The 20,717-nt window shown below is 39.4% G+C and overlaps 1 protein-coding gene and 1 pseudogene across 5 annotated transcripts in view; one reads left to right on the forward strand and one right to left on the reverse strand.

Moving 5' to 3' along the window:
• The window catches only part of NHS (NHS actin remodeling regulator), a 347,739-nt gene that overhangs the window by 20,464 nt on the left and 306,558 nt on the right, over positions 1-20,717 (reverse strand). For all 5 annotated transcript variants that reach the window (XM_033116708.1, XM_033116698.1, XM_033116721.1 and 2 more), the window contains exon 3: positions 19,918-20,051. In XM_033116708.1, the coding sequence (XP_032972599.1) occupies positions 19,918-20,051 (134 nt within the window). The remainder of the gene's footprint in view (positions 1-19,917; positions 20,052-20,717) is intronic.
• Positions 8,956-9,559, forward strand: LOC117024832 (calcineurin B homologous protein 1-like; annotated as a pseudogene).

The following is a 20,717-nucleotide window of genomic DNA, read 5'->3' on the forward strand; positions in this document are numbered from 1 at the left end:
TTATAGCAGTCGACTTTCTGAGCTTATTTATTACTATCATGCTGTCTTAAACATGAGAAATATTTACTAGAGAATGGATGTTGGGGTACATTTGAATACAGGAATAAAACCTTGGAGTGAAGATGGCCATTGCAAAGCACGCTGGGTTCCTAGTGAGGTGATCTGGGATCTTATTTTCATTCTACCCTGGGGCTTGTTTGTCTTTAGACCAAATCCCAGAATTTCTGCACATATTATGGCCTGTCTGTGAGATAGAAGGGACCTTGTCTGCCTCATATTTTTCTTCACTGGAGTGTGTGTATGTGTTGTACATAAATATAAAGTGCTTTGATCCTTCTGGAAAGCTTAAAGGAGTCTGGCAATACCTTCTTCACATATCACTCTTGCTCCTACAATTACAGAGCATTTTTATTCCCTTGAGACTGTCCCAAAGTCTCTTGCTGGCAGGCACTGTGCTCTTATCTACCAAACATGTTTTAGAACATCATGTTGAACTCATACTGTGCTTCTCCCTTTCCTCTCTCCTCAACTCCAACAATTTACCAAAGTGAGCAACTGTGGGAAAACAAAATGATGAAGTAAATAAAAGTTTAGGGCACATCCTATGCTTTCTTTGTCCCAAGTCTTTCTTCCCTTTCCTGGTTTATCCTTTGTCACAACTCTCTCACAGGCAGCCAGGGCCTTCATGCTTCCCCATAGGGCCTGAATGCAGCAAAGCCCAAGTTTCCAAAGTCTTCACACCCCACACCCAGCAAGTTGTGAGGCTAGAAAGAAGCCCACAGATGCACTCACATTAACATACTTAGAAATCCTAGTGATAAACCCAAAGGAATAAATCTCTGAAGCAGAATTCTGGACAATGGCTATTGGCTAGGAGGGAGATATTTGGGAACAGGTACCTACTATTTTTTCTTCTTTTAACCACTTTCTACATTAATATCTATTTAAAACACCAAAAATGTATAACTACGCAGGACTAGGAAAAATGGCCTTATCATTGATAAGCCTGCTTTTCCAAATCACACCTTTCTTCCTGTTCCCTAACAGATATTGCCACCATAACTTCCTCAATTCTCCTGAGAAGTACTTTGCAGAAGAAAATACACAAAAGACCAATAAGCATATGCAAAGGCACTCAACATCATTTCTCAATTGGGAAAATTCAAATAAAAACCACAGCGATATAGTACTATATACTAAAGGCGCTAAAATTCAAAAAGATTAATAATACCAAGTGTTGACAAAATGCGGAGCAGCTCGAACTCGTGTAGATTGCTGGGGGGGTAAGTGTAAAATGGTGTAGTCATTTTCAGAGACTGGCAGTAGCTAATAACCTATATCTACCCTTCAATTCCCTTTTAGGTATATGGAGGTGGGAAAAAAGAGTTGCACAAAAATATTTATAGCAGCTTTAGTCACAAAAATCCCCCCGCCCCCCCAAAAAAAACACACAACTAGAAACAACTCAAATATCTACCAACAGCAGAATGGATAAACAAAGTGTGGACTATTATATTCATACAATGGAATACTACACAGCAATTAAAATCAATACCTAATTGATACATGCCACATCAACCTTAAAAAAGCATGTGGCGCGGAAGAAGCCAAACACAAAAGAGGACGTGCTCCTTCACTTTTGAATCCCATCCTGTAATGGACGGGTGTTTTGGGTATGAGATTAGCCTCTAGTGAGCAGAGCCTAAACAGCAGTAGCAATGGTGTAGTTTTCATCCAAAGAGAGGCTTTCTGAAAGACGGCATGTAACTGCAAAGACTATTTCTCTCCTTTTGATCTCAGCTGGAACTAAACAAAAACTCTTAGGGTGATGGAATGCAAAATGATTTTATGTATTTTAAAGTTCAGGAACACTTTGTTTAATGGCGTCCTATTAATGAAGCAATTTAAATGTGCAGAGCATAACAAAATTATATTTTCAAGCATGTGTGGCCAGTAGCCCCCACGTGAATGGAAAAGAGGGCTCCAGGAAGGCCAGAGGGAGAACACTTCCTGCTGCCCCTCAGTCTTTTATTGACAGGAATTGCTCTGGACTGTCAAGAGGAACACAAAACAAGGCCCATTGGACCATGGTCACTGTGATGTTGATGCCAGTGAGAATCTTTTCATCCCCTGTGGCCAGCTTTGCCAATTAGTGGGGTCACAGCCAAGGGCCATTCAAGCATCACTCTTCAAAGGTTGCTAGCACCAAATGAAAGACATGAGTGGGGAAAAGGCAGGCCAGGCTTTGAAGTTCAGGGAAGAAGAAGGCTTTGAACTGCTGCAAACAGCGCAAATACCCTCACCCAAATCACAGGAGCTGGTAGCATGAGTCCCAGAACAGCCCAGAGGCACAGGGAGAGTTCCTGCCCCAGCCTCCATGCCTTGCCCTCAGCTGGGGGCTCCGAGGTGCTCAGAAATTGAAGAGATGTTATACAGTTGGTCTCACTCCAAGTGACACTCTTCCCTCATAACTCAGACTGGATGTGGCAAAAGCTCAGTATGGTCATACTTGACCTTACCACACCAATTTATTTTTAAAAGATGAAACCTTCTCACATACAAGCAATGCATGTTCTGCCTTTACTTTTTCCCTTTTTTCATTTTTTAATTTACTATCTTTGAGCACAGCTCTATGAATGTTATCAAATGCACAGACTCATGTAACCCCACCACAATCCGGTTTCAGAACATTGCCATTATCCCCCAAAACATCCCTCATATTATCTCTTTCTAGTCACAGTCTCCCCCCATTCCAAGCCCCTGGCAACCATTCATCTGTTCTCCATCACTATGGTTTTGTGTTTTTGAAAGTGTCGTATGAATGGAATCATACCTTTTGAGACTGGCTTCTTTCGCTCAGCATAATGCCTTTGAGATCCATCCAACTTGTTGTGTGTATCAGCAATTTGTTCCTTTTTATTGTGAGTAGTATTCCATTGTCTGCTTATACTTTGAACAGTGAAATAAATGTCTTAGGCATGCAAGAGAATGTCAACCTGAGAATATTCTGTAATGATGTATACAGACAAGTAATTTTAATGGCTGTTCCATAGCCAGGCTAATGTTTAAAAAGAAAGAATTCCAAAGCTGAGAACTGCAGGAAGGAATTTTCTTTATTTCTCAGCATATTTAATATAAACAAGACTCATTGGCTAATACTTTCATTAACTATTGTGCTGACTATTAAGCTATAATATTGTCTGTCAGCTCCAAATGTATTCCACACTCTGCTCTGTTATGCTGGGACTCTGCAAACATTTCTTCCTCACCAGTTGCTTTCGGTTAGGTTCTTCCCTAGGAGTGTCAGCTACTTTCTGTGGTCACTATCTGTCACCTCAGTTTCCCACTTGCCATGTCAGTCTTATAATACCTTTCCTATGTTGAATTCTTTCTGTTAAAATAACTGGTGTGGTTTCTGCTTTCCTGACTGGATAAAGTACGTGGTACCAGGCTTCATCTCCTGGTTTGCTTGTGTCTGAGGCATCTAAAGTACTTGCTACTTCTGTTCCTCAGTCCAAAGAGGAAAAGATGAACCAGGGTGATGTTCTGTGGGGTGTCCAGATGATAATGATTCCTGCAGCTTATGGCAGACAGCAGGACAGCTGACATAGTCTCAAAAGCAAACTGCTTCTGGTGACCCTTGAAAATGGCTATAGAGGGAAAAAGTATTTGCTGGGGTCAGTAGCTGTATCATTTCACATGCTAGGTGCTGTGCTGATTTGCTCCAAGAAAAATACCACATTGGAACAGCAGTAACAATTAAAGTCACAAGTTATTAATATTTACAGCCAGTCTCCAAGATCCGTCAATTTGCTAAGAATAGACAGGTGAATTAAATGGAGAGTGTGATAGGCATCACCACTCCTGCAATCTTATGTTTGAAACTAGTGTCAGGCTCTTCTCTCCCTACTATACCAAGAAAAAGCCTCTAGAAATTGAGGAAATTAACCCTATACATGCACGGCCTGGTATCTTCAGAAAGCACTGCTCTTTCTGATCATGTTATTTCCGTGCTCAAAACCCTTCAATAATTTCCTATGCCTGTGGAATAAATTCAAACTTTTTAGTCTGACATTCAAGATCCTTCAAGATCTAGTCTGCCGAAGCATTGCAGCCCAGCCAAAGTATTTGAATTCATGTATAGGCACTCCATTTTCTCCTGCCTCTGTTGCTTGCTCTCGTGGTTTCCTCAGCCTGTAAACCTTTTCCTTCCAGAATTCCTCATGTCACAATTCTACCCCATCCTTCAGGGCCTTCTTCATGAAGTTTAATGCTACTTTTACCATGAAGTTTAATCCTAACACCTGAGATTATCTAACACCACACACCAGTTAGGTATTAAAACATTATATTCAATCCATATAATTTCCTCCAGTATCCATGTCCTCCGGATGGCAGAGATTATGTTTCACTCAGTTTTATATCCTTATAGTACTTATTAATAGTAGGTGCCCAGTTAATTTTTTTCAAAATGAAAAAATAAATAAGAGGCCATAATGGAAGAGAGGGCATTCCAAGTGGAAATACTGTTTTGAGAGTGCAGGACATTTTCTAGAGAAGCACGTGTAGTTTGGTTTGGCTGAGGTCTAATATCTGTGCAAAGGATTTGTGGGAAATCCATCTGGCAAGGTAAATTAGGACCAGATTAGACAGAGGCTGGAGAGTAGGCCTAAGGATTTGAAATTATTTCTTTAGGCAGAATGGAGCAATTGAAGGTTTAGGATTAGGAAAGAATTTGTATGTCAAAGATTTTCATAACCAAGGTTAGAATTTTTCTTAACTGGTTTAAAGGGACGAACTACATGAGATAAAGGAACAAACCTAAGATGAACCAAGAGAGATTGGATGGACAGCACCATTTTGAAACAAGTCATAAAACAACAGAAGACTTCTGAGAGAGCTTGTAAAACTATGAAAATATTCTATAAAAGCAAAACAAGACCTGCCTAGGACACTATGGTATGTGTACTTCTTTTACAGTAAAGGAAAGGCTTGGTCAGTCCCAGCTCTTATAAAAAACAAAAGAATCCACAATGAGATACCACCTCACCCCGGTCAAAATGGCTATCATCAACAAATCAACAAACAACAAGTGCTGGCGAGGATGTGGAGAAAAGGGAACGCTTGTGCACTGTTGGTGGGATTGCAGATTGGTGCAGCCACTATGGAAAACAGTATGGAGGTATCTCAAAAATCTGAAAATGGAACTACCTTATGATCCAGCAATTCCACTCCTGGGTGTGTATCCGGAGAAATCCAAAACTCCAATTCAAAAATCTTTATGCACTCCTATGTTTATTGCAGTACTATACACAATAGCCAAGACATGGAAACAACCGAAATGCCCATCGGTAGATGACTGGATTAAGAAACTGTGGTACATTTATACAATGGAGTACTACGCAGCCATAAAGAAGAAAGAAATCTTACCATTTGCAACAACATGGATGGACCTAGAGAACATTATGTTAAGTGAAATAAGTCAGGCAGAGAAAGATAAGTACCATATGATCTCACTTATATGCGGAATCTAAAGAAAAGAATAAGTGAATGAACTAATCAGAAACGGCTTTGGAGACAAAGAGGAAAAACTGAGAGTTGCTAGATGGGCGGGGGGGTGGGGGTAAGGGGGAAGGTGAGGGGATTAGAAAACAGTCAGTAACCACAAGATGGCCACGGGGTTTCGAAAATTAATCTGGGGAACGTAATCAATAATGTTGTAAAGATTTTGTTGGGTATCCGATGGACACGTGTCCCATTTGGGAGACCACCTCAGGGATGATGCAGATGCCTGATCACTGCACTGTACACCTGAAGCTGAACAATAATGAATGCCAACTATAATTTTATATATATATGTATATATACGTATGTATATACTTACAAGAAGCGCAGTACAGCATTAGGAATAGAGACAGTGGAAATGTAATGGCTGTGCGATGTCAGAGGGGTAGTGGATGGGGGGAGGGGGGTTCACAAAGTGTGAGGGAAAGAAATGATAAACGTCTAAGTATTACTTTGTCTTGTGCACCTGAAACTAATAAAAAAAAAGAATATTGAAAATCTCTAATGCGCACCCATGGAGAAAGGGGAGGGGAGAGGCTGGATAAGACTAAGATAGAGCTGGGAATGGGAGAGAGAGAGAGAGAGAGAGGCAGTGAGAAGGTCTTTCTCCCAGGGCAGGTCAAATACTATTGAAATATTCCTTCTGTCAGCTCTAGGCTTTAATCCTCTTTCCTGGCTGAGAACTCCATTCGCAGTCTTCTAATTCTTCTCTAAGCTCGTTTATTTTTTCTCAGAAGCTGCTTTCTTATATGACCTATTTTTTTCTTCTTGATAGAAAATGGAAGAGTAAATGTGGCCATTGTTTATAGCTCTGGACTATGACCAAAGATGGCTGGGTCCTAGTTTGAGTGATTTCCTCCATTTACTTCACAAGAAGGCTGTTGGAATGTCCCTTGTCCTTAGTAAGAAGAAAAGTATGATTTGACAGACTTTTATTTTTAAGTCCCTGGATGCCACAGTGTGGTAAGTTAGAAAACCACCATCAGCCTATGAAATGACAAAGAATCCACGATATTCTTTCCTAGGTAATTTTATCAAGTCTGACAAAGAATATAACTGTGACATAATACGTTATAATGAGTTAACTGTCAATCCTGATAAGGATTTAAGCCTCAGCGTTCCTCTGGAACCTGGTCAATTGTTGTCACAGGGCCCCATCTCATGTCAAGCATCTTCCTCCAATACCACAGAGACCATGAGACATTTCACCCCTCGATCACTTATGAGGCTTGGAGAGGGACACTTGGTGAGACTACTGGAGTCTCTTGCCACATGTGAGGAAGGATGACATCTGTGACTGTATGTCTAAACATCAGAACCTAAGCCTTCAAATATCTTAGACTTCAAGGGTCCCCATGAACCTGACTGCAGGCTGAATACAGCAATAGGAGACGTTTCAGCTCAAGTGTGGATTCCAGTCAGTAGTGGCTGTGAGGACGCAGTGGGGAAGAGTGCTGTAACCTATTGGAAATACCTGCCTTACGCTTGCACAAAGGGAGAGCTAATGAATGTCCCAAGTGCTTGCACATCTGGGCCTGAACCAAGAGACCAGACTGATGAGAACAGAGGAGCTGGACATTCCATTCAGAAGGGGATGAGGGTGAACTGCTGTGACACACTGGCTCCACACTCTGAAATGGGAATCTAAGCCATAATGGTGCACTAGGGGCCAGAGTGTCATATACCATAGCAACTTCTAATCAGTTTGGGTTCTCTGTGGTCTTGTCCATTTTGCTATTGAAAGAAAATGTGAACTAAGCATTTACTGGTTGAACTTAATATCCATGGCTGTGTGTGTGTGTGTGTGTGTGTGTGTGTGTATCTTTCTGTTTTGAAATAATGTTATACTTACAGATAAGTTGTAAAAATAGTAGAGAGAGTTCCCAAATACGCTTTATCTAGCTTTTCCTAATGTTACCATGTTACATAACCATAGTATATTTATTGAAACCAGGAAATGAACATTGATAAATTCCATTAACTAAATCTATTAACTTTATTTGGATTCTGCCAGTTCTCCCGCTAATGTACTTTCCTGGCCCTGGATCCAATCCAGGATCCCGTATTGCATTTAGTTGTCAAATCTCCTTAGTCTCTTTCAATTTGTGATTGTCTTTCAATCTTTGCCTTTCATGACTTTGACACTTGAAGAGGGCTGGCCAATTATTTTCTAGAATGTCCCTCAATTTGGGGTTGTCTGCTGTTTTCTTCTGATTAGATTGAGGTTCCACATTTTTGTTAAGAATCCCACAGAAGTGTCATTTCAATGCATCATATTAGGACGTTCACATATAGGCATGCCCTGTTACTGGTGATGTTAACTTCCATGGTGTCTGCCAGGTTTCTGCAGCTACTAAATTACTATTTTCTCTCTGTAATCAACAAGTATCTTGTAGGGAGAAACTCTGAGACTTATGCAAATATCCTGTTTCTCAGCATAATTTTCCCCAACTAATTTTAGCATCCATTAATGATTATTGCCTGCAAGAATTGTTACTGTCATCATATCTGGCCAATGGTGGTGATTCTTAACATTTCCATCAGTACTTCTATATTTATTAATTAGAATTCTTCTGTAAGGAAGAGCTACTCCACCTCCGTGTATTTATTTACTTATCCCAAGTAATCTCAGTATAGACTCATGGATGTTTATTTTATTCTCTGTGGGATAATCTATTACTAGCATTTATTTAATTGCTCAAAGTGTCCCAGATTTGGCCAGTGGGAGCTCCTTCAAATCGGCTCCTGTGCCCTTTTGACCCCTGTTGTTTTTATTTTTTTATTTTATTTTATTTTTTAGCATTTTCCTGCTTTGTGGCATCTCAGGATATCTAGGATTATTTGTTTTCCCTGACTGAGCCTTGGAATAAATAATTTCTCCAAACAGCCTGGTTTCTTTTATTAGAGAATGATATTTAGAAACATTTGGGCGCTAGCTGTGCTCAATGTTACCAGAGTGTCATTGCTTCTAAGGCCCTCTCAGATGACAAAGGTTAGAAATGCATGTTTGTATACTCATACATGTACATATACACATCTTTATTTTATGCCTATCCATCTACATATACAGGTATATATGTATGTGTGTGAGTGTGTGTGTGTGAGAATATATGTATGACTTTATACTGATATTTTAGATTCTATCCAATACCACAGGACTCATTCTAGATGCCGCCTTTCTTTATTTGTAACTCCTTTCTCCAATAGTGACAAACTGTCATTACCCACAACATGTTTATTTGCTCAATCCTAGTACTCACATAAAGTAGTTTCAGAATTTCTAACTCATTCCCTTGTGAAGAACAAATTTACCAACTAGAGTACAATATTTGTCTACAATGCCTTTTCTCATGAGCTTTATGGTGTTTCTTCAAGCACAGTTACTTCCTGATGAGCTCCTGCTTGGGGGTGGGGTCTCAGGCCTCCATAATACTGAGGAAAGAGGAGCTCAAGGGGATCAAGATGGAGACTGGCTTTTCCCACAGTCAGATCACCCACCTCTACAGTTGGCTCACCAACGTGGACAAAGGTGAGAATGGGGCCCTCAGCCAAGAAGATTTTCAGTGGATTCCAAAACTTGTCATTAACCTAGTGGGGGACCGACTCATCAGTGCCTTCTTTCCAGAAGGAGAAGATCAGGTCAACTTCCATAGGTTCATAAAAACTTTAGCTCATTTCTGACCCATTCAAGATAGTGCAAAAAGCAAAGAAGAAAGGACCAGAAGCACTCAACAACCAAAGCAGCAAACTGTACTTCGCTGTTTGATTATATGATTTGGATAAAGATGACAAGATCTCCGGTGATGAGCTGTTCCAGGTGCTATGCATGGTGGTTGGAGAGAATATCTCAGATGAGCAACTGAGCAGCATCACAGACAGGATCATCCAGGAGGCTAATCAGGACGGCAATGGAGCCATATCTTTCACAGAGTTTGTTAAAGTTTTGGAGAAGGTGGATATAGATGAGAAAACGAGCATCTGATATCTTGACTAAAAGGCTGAGACCAAAATGTTCCTTGCTTTCTAGTATTTAAGAACTATAACTTGAGAGTTTTCCTATCTACCAGCCCCACCATTACCCTATCCTCCCCTTTCTCCCCATATTCTGCTGCTGTCACATGCCACCCCCATGTGTGCTGTCAACGCAAACCTGCCTTTGATATAAACAGGGCATTACAGAACGGCACACCCAGTCTGTTTCTCTTCAGTATCCATGCACCAGTTCCCCATTTATAAATACATCTCCCCCAGCTATAGTGCTGAATGCCACATGTTCATCCAGTCTCAGAAAGAGAGAGAGGGACTCATGCCAAGAACCAGCCAAGCAAGCTCTTTCACTGGATAGAGACTGAAGCCATGCTGCCTTCCCTCCAGCTGGGCTTCTGCGTGCTCCTTCAACCTTTCCCATATGTCCTTTGCTTCCTGCTGCTCTATCATCCAACCTACCATTCACTTGATCTTTTAATCTTCCTGCTTTTTATTATGTCTCAAAATCCCCTGTTCTACCTGACACCCCAAGCTATGCCTGTTAAATATATATGTCTCACTTGACAAGATGGTTCTGTGGTCTGGCGGTTTTTATTTACCTTCTCTCATAAATGAGCTTCTGGGGTATTATCTCCCCAGGAGCTTTTTGGAACCAGCACTTCTCTCAGAAGAACGTGACCATCTCTTTTGTCTCCTGCAGTTGAAGGGCTGCTGGATGGAGATGTTCTTCTTGAAAGGTGAAAGCTGTCGAGTCAAGTCTTCTAGGTAGCTTGCCCATGTCACTTGACCTCTGGCCTCCAAATCCCTACACGTAGAGTACCTTTATGGCTACTCTTGTTAGTACAGTGTTGGTGCTTTAGAAAATACCCATATGCCTGCAGGTTTGGTCAGCTTTGGAGCACTGTAACCACAAGAATGGCTTTTCTGACAATATGTTTGGGGACTTTCTCATGGTGTTTTGAACAAGGAAGCTGGGCACCTCAAAACACTCCTCTATTCCCACCTCTGCAGCATGGTTTATGCCTCAGTGTTGGATGTTTTTTACTTCACATTTCCAAGTAGAAAGATTAGTTACAGAGGTGCCTAACTTACCTCTCCAAGAGATTTAAAGATTGTGTTCAGTATCCTGAAGGTTTTGGCAAATGATTATGCTGGGAGCCGGGATCAGCTCCCAGCAGAGATCCAAAGCACTGGTTGTATTGTCACATTAGCTACCTGGTTACATTGGCTTCCTCCTGGTATAGAGCACTGCTAATCTCTTAGAAACACAGGGCCTGGCAGTGGTGGCACAACCTGAGGTGGCATTATAGACCTTTCAGCGAGCCAGAGCAGCTTCTTTGCCAAAGTCAGCTTAGTTTAGACCTCATTGAATCAAGCTGTTGCCATCCTAACGTCTGTCTAAGTCTATTTATTCATATATCTGCCTGTGGCTGATTTTCTAACTAATTCTTTGCTTGCTGGCTTCCTTGCTTGGGAAGGAAGATGTGCACAAAATTCTTTAGGAAGGCAATGGCTAAAGAACACCACTGCCAAGGGAAAGGAAAGAAATGGGAAACAGAGGAGTAGCCAGGTGGGATGGCTCAAGTATAAATGAATGAGAAAAAACAAACATATGGGATTGCATCAAACTAAAAAGATTTTTCACAGCAAAGGAAACCATCAATAAAACAAAAAGGCATCCTACTGAATGGGAGAAGATATTTGTCAATGATACACGTGATAAGGGGTTAATATCCAAAATTTATAAAAAACTCATTTAACTCAACACCAAAGAATCAACCCAATTAAAAAATGGGCAGAGGACATGAAGAGACATTTTTCTAAAGAGGACATACAGATGGTCAAAAGACATATGAAAAGATACTCAACGTCACTAATCATCAGAGAAATGCAAATAAAAACCACAATGAGATACCACCTCACCTCGGTCAAAATGGCTATCACCAATAAATCAACAAACAACAAGTGCTGGCGCGGATGTGGAGAAAAGGGAACCCTGGTACACTGTTGGTGGGATTGCAGATTGGTGCAGCCACTGTGGAAATCAGTATGGAGGTATCTTAAAAAACTGGAAATGGAACTACCTTATGACCCAGCAATTCCACTCTTAGGTATCTATCCAGAGAAATTCAAGACGCTAATTTGAAAAAATTTATGCACTCCTATGTTTATTGCAGCACTATTCACAATAGCCAAGACATGGAAACAAGCGTAATGTCCATCGGTAAACGACTGGATTAAGAAACTGTGGTACATTTATACAATGGAGTATTACTCGGCCATAAAGAAGAATGAAATCTTACCATTTGCAATGATATGGATGGACCTAGAGAACATTATTATGCTAAGTGAAATAAGTCAGACGGAGAAAGACAAATACCCTGTTTCCCTGAAAATGAGACCTAGCCGGACAATCAGAACTAATGAGTCTTTTGGAGCAAATATTAGTATAAGACCCGGTATATTATATCATATCATATCATATCATATCATATCATATCATATCATATCATCATATATCATATCATATTATAACATATTACATATTACCCAGTCTTATATTGTAGCAAAATAAGACCGGGTCTTATATTAATTTTTGCTCCAAAAGATGCATTAGAGCTGATTGTCTGGCCCTGTCTTATTTTTGGGGAAACACAGTGCCATATGATCTCACTTATATGTAGAATCTAAAGAACAGAATAAATGAGCAAACTAATCAGAAACAGTCTCAGAGACATAGAGAAAAAAACTGAGGGTTGCTCGATGGGAGGGGGTGGGGATGAAGGAGAAGGGGAAGGGATTAGAAAGCACAATTGGTAACCCCAACATTGCCACGGCGATAACGAAAGTCAGTTTGGGGAACATAATCAATAGTGTTGTAAAGATTTGGTAGGGGTATCCGATGGACACTTGTCTCATTAGGGAGACCACCTCAGGGATGATGTAGATGCCTGATCACTGCACTGTACACCTGAAGCTGAAGCGGAACAATAATGAATGCCAACTATAATTTAATATATATATATATATATATATATATATATATATATATATATAGTCACGGGATGTGGAGTACAGCATAAGAAATAGAATCAATGGAATTGTAACAGCTATATACGATGTCAGAGGGGTAGTAGATTGGGGGAGGGGTTATTACTTTGTGAGGGCTGTAAATGTCTAACTATTACATTGTTTTGTATACGCGAAACTAATAAAAAAAAGTATAAATGAATGAGGAATTCTGTATGAAATATCATCCTGGCTTTGTGATCAAGTAATGTAACACAGGAATTGAATAAAAGGGAAAAATTATCTGATACTTATCTATTCGGTACCTCAGAGGCTCTTTGACTTGAATATGTAAAGTTCCTAAGTTTATAGCTTTTCCCTCTTTAGGCGGTGTAGCAAACTGTTTTAAGGCATGGTTGTGGTTTATTGTTCTATATAATGTTATGCTCATCAACCCATCAATAAATATTGGTGTTAAAACACAACAAAAACACTTCTTTCCAAAGTTACTAAAGTTAGCTATTTTCTTCCCCACCTCCTTCAGTGTGGTTATGATATTCATTTGTAACATAGTTAGATTTATTTACTTTTTGTTTTTCATTTTGGGTTCTCCTCACATTCTGGGTTGATGTTATTTATTTACTGGAAGGGTGGTATGTGACACATTACCTGGGTTCTAAGAGTTAAAGCCACCCAAAAAAATGTATTCAGACAAGTGTCACTCTCCTTTAACCCTACCACTTCCTTCCCGTCCCCCATTCTTTCTGTCCCATTCCCACCCACCCCCTATTGGTTAACCAGTCTCATTAGTTTCTGGTTTAACCTTCCTGTACTGTCAGTTTTACTATAATGCTTGTTTTGACAAAGTGAATTTGTTCCAATGTGATTGACATCTTAGAGAACAATTTAAGCATAATGTGAATTTCGCATTTGCTCATGCAGGATTTCATGCATGAGCAACTCTAGAAGAACACAGAAACTGTACCCAGCTGACCTGAGCTGTGTAGGAATATACAAGATGTGCACACCTCACACATCTCCAAGTTCCTTGGGTTTACCTGTGTGAGGAGTCACACTCATCCACACCTGGGCCTATAACCTCCCCTCTGATTTCAGGGAGCCCTGTTGTCACCCCTTTATCGTAACTCACAAGCTGCAGTCCTCCTGAGGCCTACTCCAGAAGCAACCATCAGGACTTTTTCCAGGTAAAGGGACACATTTATTGTACTATGTATTTCTTAACCATTTAACGTGTATAAAATTGTGCTACTGTTTTTTTAAATTAGGTTCTTCTCTCTCTCTCTCTCTCTCTCTCTCTCTCTCTCTCTCTCTCTCTCTCTCTCTCTCTCTCTCTCCCCCTCCCCCTCCCTCTCCCTCTCCCTCTCCCTCTCCCTGGCTCCTTCCCTCCCTCCCTCCCTCCCTCCCTCTTTCCCTCCCTCCTTCCTTTCCTCCCTTCCTCCGTTGGAAGAAGATTGAATGTTGTGCCCTGTTTTCTTCATAAACCCTTTGATTTTTATTGTGTAATTTTGCACAGTAGGGATGCTTATGTTGTATTATAGCAGAATTGACTATTTCTTTCACACAAATAAATGGATACCTGTATCTTTTCTCATATTCCCTTCTTTCTAACACAAAGGGTAGCACACTATAGACACTCTTGAGCTTTGCCTTTTTCACTTAAGTGATATTGTGGAAATCACTCCTTATTAGTTCATAAAGCTCTTTCTCAATTTTCACAGCTACATAGTACTCCATTGTGTGAATGTCCTATAGTTTATTCCATCACTATATGTACACATACCACAGAAAGAGGGCTAATATTACTAAGGGATAAATACCTCTTAAATACATCCATCTATGTATAGGCACCTTGGTTGTTTCCAATATCTTGTAATTATAAACAATGCTGCAATAAATAACCTTTTGTATTATTGGAGGTTTATGTTTAGTGGGATTGCTAGGGCAAAGTAAATGCATATGTAGTTTTTTTAGATATCACCAAATTCCCTTCCAGATAGGTTGTACTAAGTTTGCATTTCCATCGGCACTGTATGTGAGTACATGTTTTCCCCTAGTTTCACCAGCAGAATATGTTGTCATGTTGTTTAATTTTTGCCAATCGAATAGATGATTAATGGTATCTCAGTGTTGTTTGCATTGCTCTAATTATGAGTGAGTTTGAATAATTTTTCTTAAGTTTAAGAAACATTTTTATTTATTTATTTATTTATTTATTTATTTATTTATTTATTTATTTATTTATTTATTGACTGTCTGTTCAAGGCTTTTCTCTCATTTTTCTACCAGGTTTTTGCTCCTTTCTTTGTCCCTCAATTTTTAAGAGGTATTTATCTGTTAGTAAAATTAATCCTTTTTCTGTGATATATGTTGCACATATTTTCTCCCTTTTTGGGATGTTTTTTGACTTTGTTTATAGTGTTTGAGCATACAGAAATACTTACTGTTCAAATTTATCAATCTTTTATTGCCTCTGTATTTTGAGTTAGACTTAAAAAGCCTTTTCCTGGAATGAGGTCATAGAATAATTCACCCCTATTTTCTTTTAGTACTTATATCATTTCATTTGTTGTGTGTGTTTAGGTTCCTGGTCCATTTGGAGTTTAATCTTGTGTATAGTGTGAAATATGGATCTAATTAAATGATTCTCAACTGGGGGCGATTCTGTCCCCGCAGGGGACATTTGGCAGTGTCTGGAGATATTTTGGGTTGTCAAAACTAGGGGAAAGAGTTCTCCTGGCATTAGTGGCTGGAGGCCAAGGCGGCTGCTAAACATCCTACTGTTGTACAGGACGGCCCCGCAGCAAAGAATTGTTTGATCAAAATTGTCAATAACGCTGAGGTTGAGAAACTCTGATACATTTCTCTCTTTTACCAAGTAGCTACCTAGTTGTTCCAGGATCATTTTTTTAAAAACTCCATCTTTTGCCTCAGTGTTTTGAGATACTGCCTTTATCCTATGTAATATTTTCATAAATACTTGTGTTGATTTCTGGACTTTTTGTTCTATTCTACTGGTATATTTGTCTATTTGTGTGCCAGTACCACACTGTTGTAATGATAAAGGCTTTAAAGATATTTGAATGTCTGGTTGGGCTAGTCACCCCTGTACGTTTCTTTTTTTCAATGTTTTCCTGGCTGTTTTTGTATGTTTGTTTCTCCTTAAGAACTTTCGTATCAGTGGGTCTAACCCCATTTTTAAAAAGCTTACTGGTATTTTTATTGCAATTGTGTTAAATTTATAAGTTAACTTAGAGAGAATTGCGTTATTTATAATGCTGAATCATTCTATTCAAGAACAGGGAATGTCCTTCCATTTGAGAAAGTATAATTTTGTGTCTTTTAGGAATGTTTTCACGTTTTTCTCATTTGGTTTTCTACATTTCTGGTAAATTAATTCCTAAGTATTTAATCTTTGTTATTGCTGTAAATGGACTTTTCTCTACCTCTAGGTCTACTACTTATCTATCATTTGTGTAAATGAAGGATTTTGATTTTTGTGTGTTTATATCCTGCTACCTTGCTGAATTTTTTTGTTGTTTGAGTCAGTTTTATCATTGATTCTCTAGGATTTTTCTGATATAGTATCATGTAATCTGCAGGTTAGTATCATATCAAAAGTAGATATAGTATCATATCAAAAGTAGATTTAGGTTTACTTCTTCTTTACCAATTCTCATGCCTGTAATTGGTTTATGTTGTCTAATTGCATTGATTAATACCTCTAGTACAATGCTAATAATAACAGACAGTGAGCATATTTGCCTCGTTCTTGATTTGAGTGGAAATACCTATAGTATTACCTCATTAAGTAAGATTTTAGCTTCAGGACTAAGGTCTATATATTTTATCATGTTAATGAAGTGCCACTCAATTCCTATTTTCTTGAGTGTTTTTATAAAGAATAGGCATTGAATTTTATTTAAAGCCTTTCCAGCATTATGGAGATAAGGATATGGATTTTTCTCCCTTAGATCTATTAATATTGTATATGATACTAACAGATTTCCTATGTTAAACCAACCTTCCATTCCTGAAATAAATCCCATTTAGTCATGGTATATTAATTTTTTAAATGTGGTATTGTATTCTGTTTGGTAACATTTAATTTAGTATTTTTGCATTAATAATCATGAATGATATTGGTCTGTAGTCTCCCTCCCTCCTTCTCTTCCTTCCTTCCTTCCTTCCTTCCTTCCTTCCTTCCTTCCTTCCTTCCTGTCTTTATCAGGATTAGGTATCAAACCTTTATAAAATGTTCATAAAAGAAATGGGGGGGGAGTTCTACTTCATTTGCAATGTTCTGAAATAGTTTATAGAGCACTGGGATTATCTGGACTTTGAAGGCTTAGTAGAATTCCTCTGGAAAACCATCTGGGTCTAAAATCACTCCCTTTGCCACCTCTGATGAAGGAGGACTCCCAGATGGGTTTCAGTTAGGAGACATCCCTTGAATTTTCAATTGACAGAGGGTTTTAAGCTAAATTGGCTGGTCAGTTTCCTGTGAGTTCCCCTCGGAGAACTTTTGATAATAAATCAAATGTCAAGAAAGCAAGCATCCCCTTTTTCCACTTACAGGAGCTATGAGGCTACTTTGGAGCGATTACCAGATGTCACCAGACAGATGACACTGTGTTTCTTAAAAAATTTAAATATCCCAGTGCACCCTTAGGATTTCATGACTGTGCCCCAGGGTACTTCACAGTTTGGGAACCGCAGGTATATAGCCTTTCAGCCTTTCCCCCTATGCATATGTGTATACATACTCACGTATACACTCATAGATATGTTTTTGAGATCACACTCTATACTGTTTAAAAATCCCTGATGATAAAACATATACATTTTCTGTCATTATATTCCTGTATAGCACTATTTTTGATATTGTATTCTATCCTATGATTATATCAGAATTCATTAAACTAAGTCTATTGTTCAACTTTTAGGATATTTGTAATTATTTTTCCTATTGTAAACAGTGTTTTGATGAACATTCTGGTGAATAAATCTTTGCATATACTCTTGTTATTGCCTTGGGACAAATTCCTAGACATAGAATGGCTACATCAAAGGGTATGAATGTTTTATAAACATTGGCAAATTGCCCTCTAGAAAGGGTATGACAACTTATACTTCCTCCAGTCTTATATATGAGTATACATCGTAGGCTTTTCATGTAATGGTAAGAGTTTTATTATAAGTGATTACAAGTATAGATTCAGATATTCATGTATTTTAGGGACTGCTGGGCACTTTCACACATAATTTAATCATATTTACATAACATTGTATTAAGTCTTCTTAACAACCTTGTAATATCGAAGTTATTATTCCCATTTTGCAGATAAAGAAATTGGGACTCAGATATAATATCTTTTTCTAAATCACACAACCAAAAAGTTTAAACCTAGTTAGACCCATGATACAATCACTATATCACTGATACCTCAGGGACTTGACTGGCTAATAATAATAATGATGATGATGATGATGCCTAATACATGGAGTTTGCTTATTATGTATCCCCAACTTACTTAGAAATACTAAATATTATCATTTGAGATGGGTCAAGTTTCTGAAGTTTACATGAGTACAATCTAGACTTTTCCTTTATTGATGTTTGCTAGGCAAATGAAGCACCCACATTACTATTCATTATTTTAAGCCTTTTCCTATAGTTTTACTTTGGTATTTAGACATTTATTATTAAAAATTATGCAGAACATGACAATGGGTAATATTTTTATGTCATTTCTGTAAATGCTCAACATTCTTCTCTCCCACCTCGACCCCCGCCCCAAGAAAACTAACTTAATGAGCCACAAAACATGTATAATGAATGGGAAAATATTTTTAGCATTTTATGCAGAAAGTGCCTCATTAAAAGCAAATGCTTCAGCAAGCAGATTTGAGCTTAATATGAACTTTTGTTGAGCAGGGACTTTTATGACAAATCACTAGCATGTGTGTAACTGCTCTATATAAAGACCTAGAAAGCCCTAAGAAGCTCTTACCTTCTTTTCTTATCCCTGAGCTGCACTAGAGTAATGCAGTGAGTATGACATGGCACTCAGTAGACACTTGATGAGCCTGAAGGACATGAAGACTACCGTCCCAGCCACAAGTAGAAAAATGTCTATGTATTGTCCAATATCATTCACTATTTTATCTGGATATGTTATATCATGCAGATTCATTTAGAGGAAGTCTGTTCATCTGGATGTTTGGCATCATGTGACCCAAATAATTTGCATCTATTTTGCATATTGTAAAAGCCAGAAGAGTGTAGGGTTTATAGTCATACATAACACATTTAATTTCAAATAAAAAACCTCAACGTGTAACCACACTGTTGTAACTTCTTTAGATTTTGGGCCTCAAACTAGAATGACAAGAGAGCAGGGGTCTAGCCATGTGGACAGGTAGTATGGGCTGATTTGGTCACAGAAACCATAGCCCCTCACTTCAGCGATGCCCTCCCTGCTCAGAGAAACAAAGTGCTCACTTGTCCCCACTGAGGCCCCAGAAGGCACATCTGGGAGATGGTGTTGGCAGCGGCTGCTGATAGTGTTTGCAGGTGTTCTGAACTGGGCTCAGCTTCATCATCTGTGATCCCTACTTGGGGCTGAGCTAAGTTATAGCCACACCTACCCAGGCAAAGCTGAAATCACCAGCAGTGATGCCATCGCTCTGGTAATTGGTTACCCTGAAGAACTAGCCTCCCTTGTAGAATAAAATGATGAGATGAGTTGTCTTCAAATGGAAAATTTCCACATCATTTAAGTTCTTTTCCAGCTCACCCTACTGAGTCAGCCAAGCTATCACCGGACTAGGAATAATAGTAGTTATCATAGAAGTTCACATTTATTGAGGTCTGACTCTGTGCCAGGCACTACGCTAGGTTCTTTCCATGCCTTATCTCATTTAACCTTCCAACACGATGAGCTAGGTACTATTAATACCCCCATATTATAGATGAGGGAACTGAGGGCAAAGAAGGTAAGTCATCTGCCCTAAATCTTTCAGCTTGTGTGCAGAAGAACTGGGATTTGAAGAACGTTTTTTGCCCCTGATTTTATAGTCCTTAACTGTTATTGCTTTACTGCATTGTGTAACCAGTTAACTAATATATACATCTCTGTATCCCCACTCTATTCCCAAAACAGATATTCATTTCAGGAATGCAAGAGGACAAAGTTAAGTTGTTCTCAAATGCCCATGATTTGCTCCCTCAAGCGGCCCAGCCTCCTCCACTAGGAGGAGGGAAACTGACTCCCAGGACCCACTCGTGCTTCCTGATGAGCAAGGACAGAGCTGCCAGTTGGCCACCAAGCTCACCGTTAAGAAGTGACGGTCCTTAACTTCGCGCCTCCTCTGGCTGTGAGCTGGGGGGTAGGCCGGCAGGGGGGGAGCCACTACAGAAAGGGGGGCAGCGGCTCTCTGCTCCCGGCGATCACTCCGGCTGCGATGATCTGGGGGCAGAAAAAGCAATAATACAGAAACAGACTTGGCATTGGCATTTTCCACTTGTCTTGTCCCCTTGGGAGGAGGAGCAAAAGGCTCGAAAACGTGAGGTTGTGCTAATCTAGTTCATTTGTATACCAAATAAGATTTTCAGAAGGGTTCCAAACTAAACTTCCACTTCATAGTAATATGAAGCTGGACACCTACATTTCATTGGGTCCACCTCAGAATCTTTGTACGACATGGCTCCCTCTAGAGTTTGGAAAAAGCAGCATATGTTTCAACATGCCTCATTTCAAAACAACATGAGCCAAAGAAAAAGAAAAAAATCCAGAACAATGATGGAAGATGTGCTGACGTCATGCTGGTGTGAACAGTAGGTACAGCCATGCCAGATCCACTGGGGAGTGCCAGGGACAAATGCTCACAGCCATCCAGGGGGTGCTGGGGCCAGCTCATACAGGCTCAGGGGTGCTAGGTGTTATGTGTTCAGGAATTTTGCAAGCCAAGTTTTAAACTGTTGGTAGCTTGAAACAGGCCATGATGGGAGTATGGCAAGGTATGTGAGAGAGCTCTGTGTCAGGGCTTTTGTTTATTTACTTTATTACTTTTTGTTTGTTTAGAGAGCTTGTGACCAGCGCACCGTTGCAGCCATCTAAGCCCTGTCACCCACA

Source organism: Rhinolophus ferrumequinum, chromosome X (assembly GCF_004115265.2).
Source record: "Rhinolophus ferrumequinum isolate MPI-CBG mRhiFer1 chromosome X, mRhiFer1_v1.p, whole genome shotgun sequence".
Lineage (NCBI taxonomy): Eukaryota > Metazoa > Chordata > Mammalia > Chiroptera > Rhinolophidae > Rhinolophus > Rhinolophus ferrumequinum.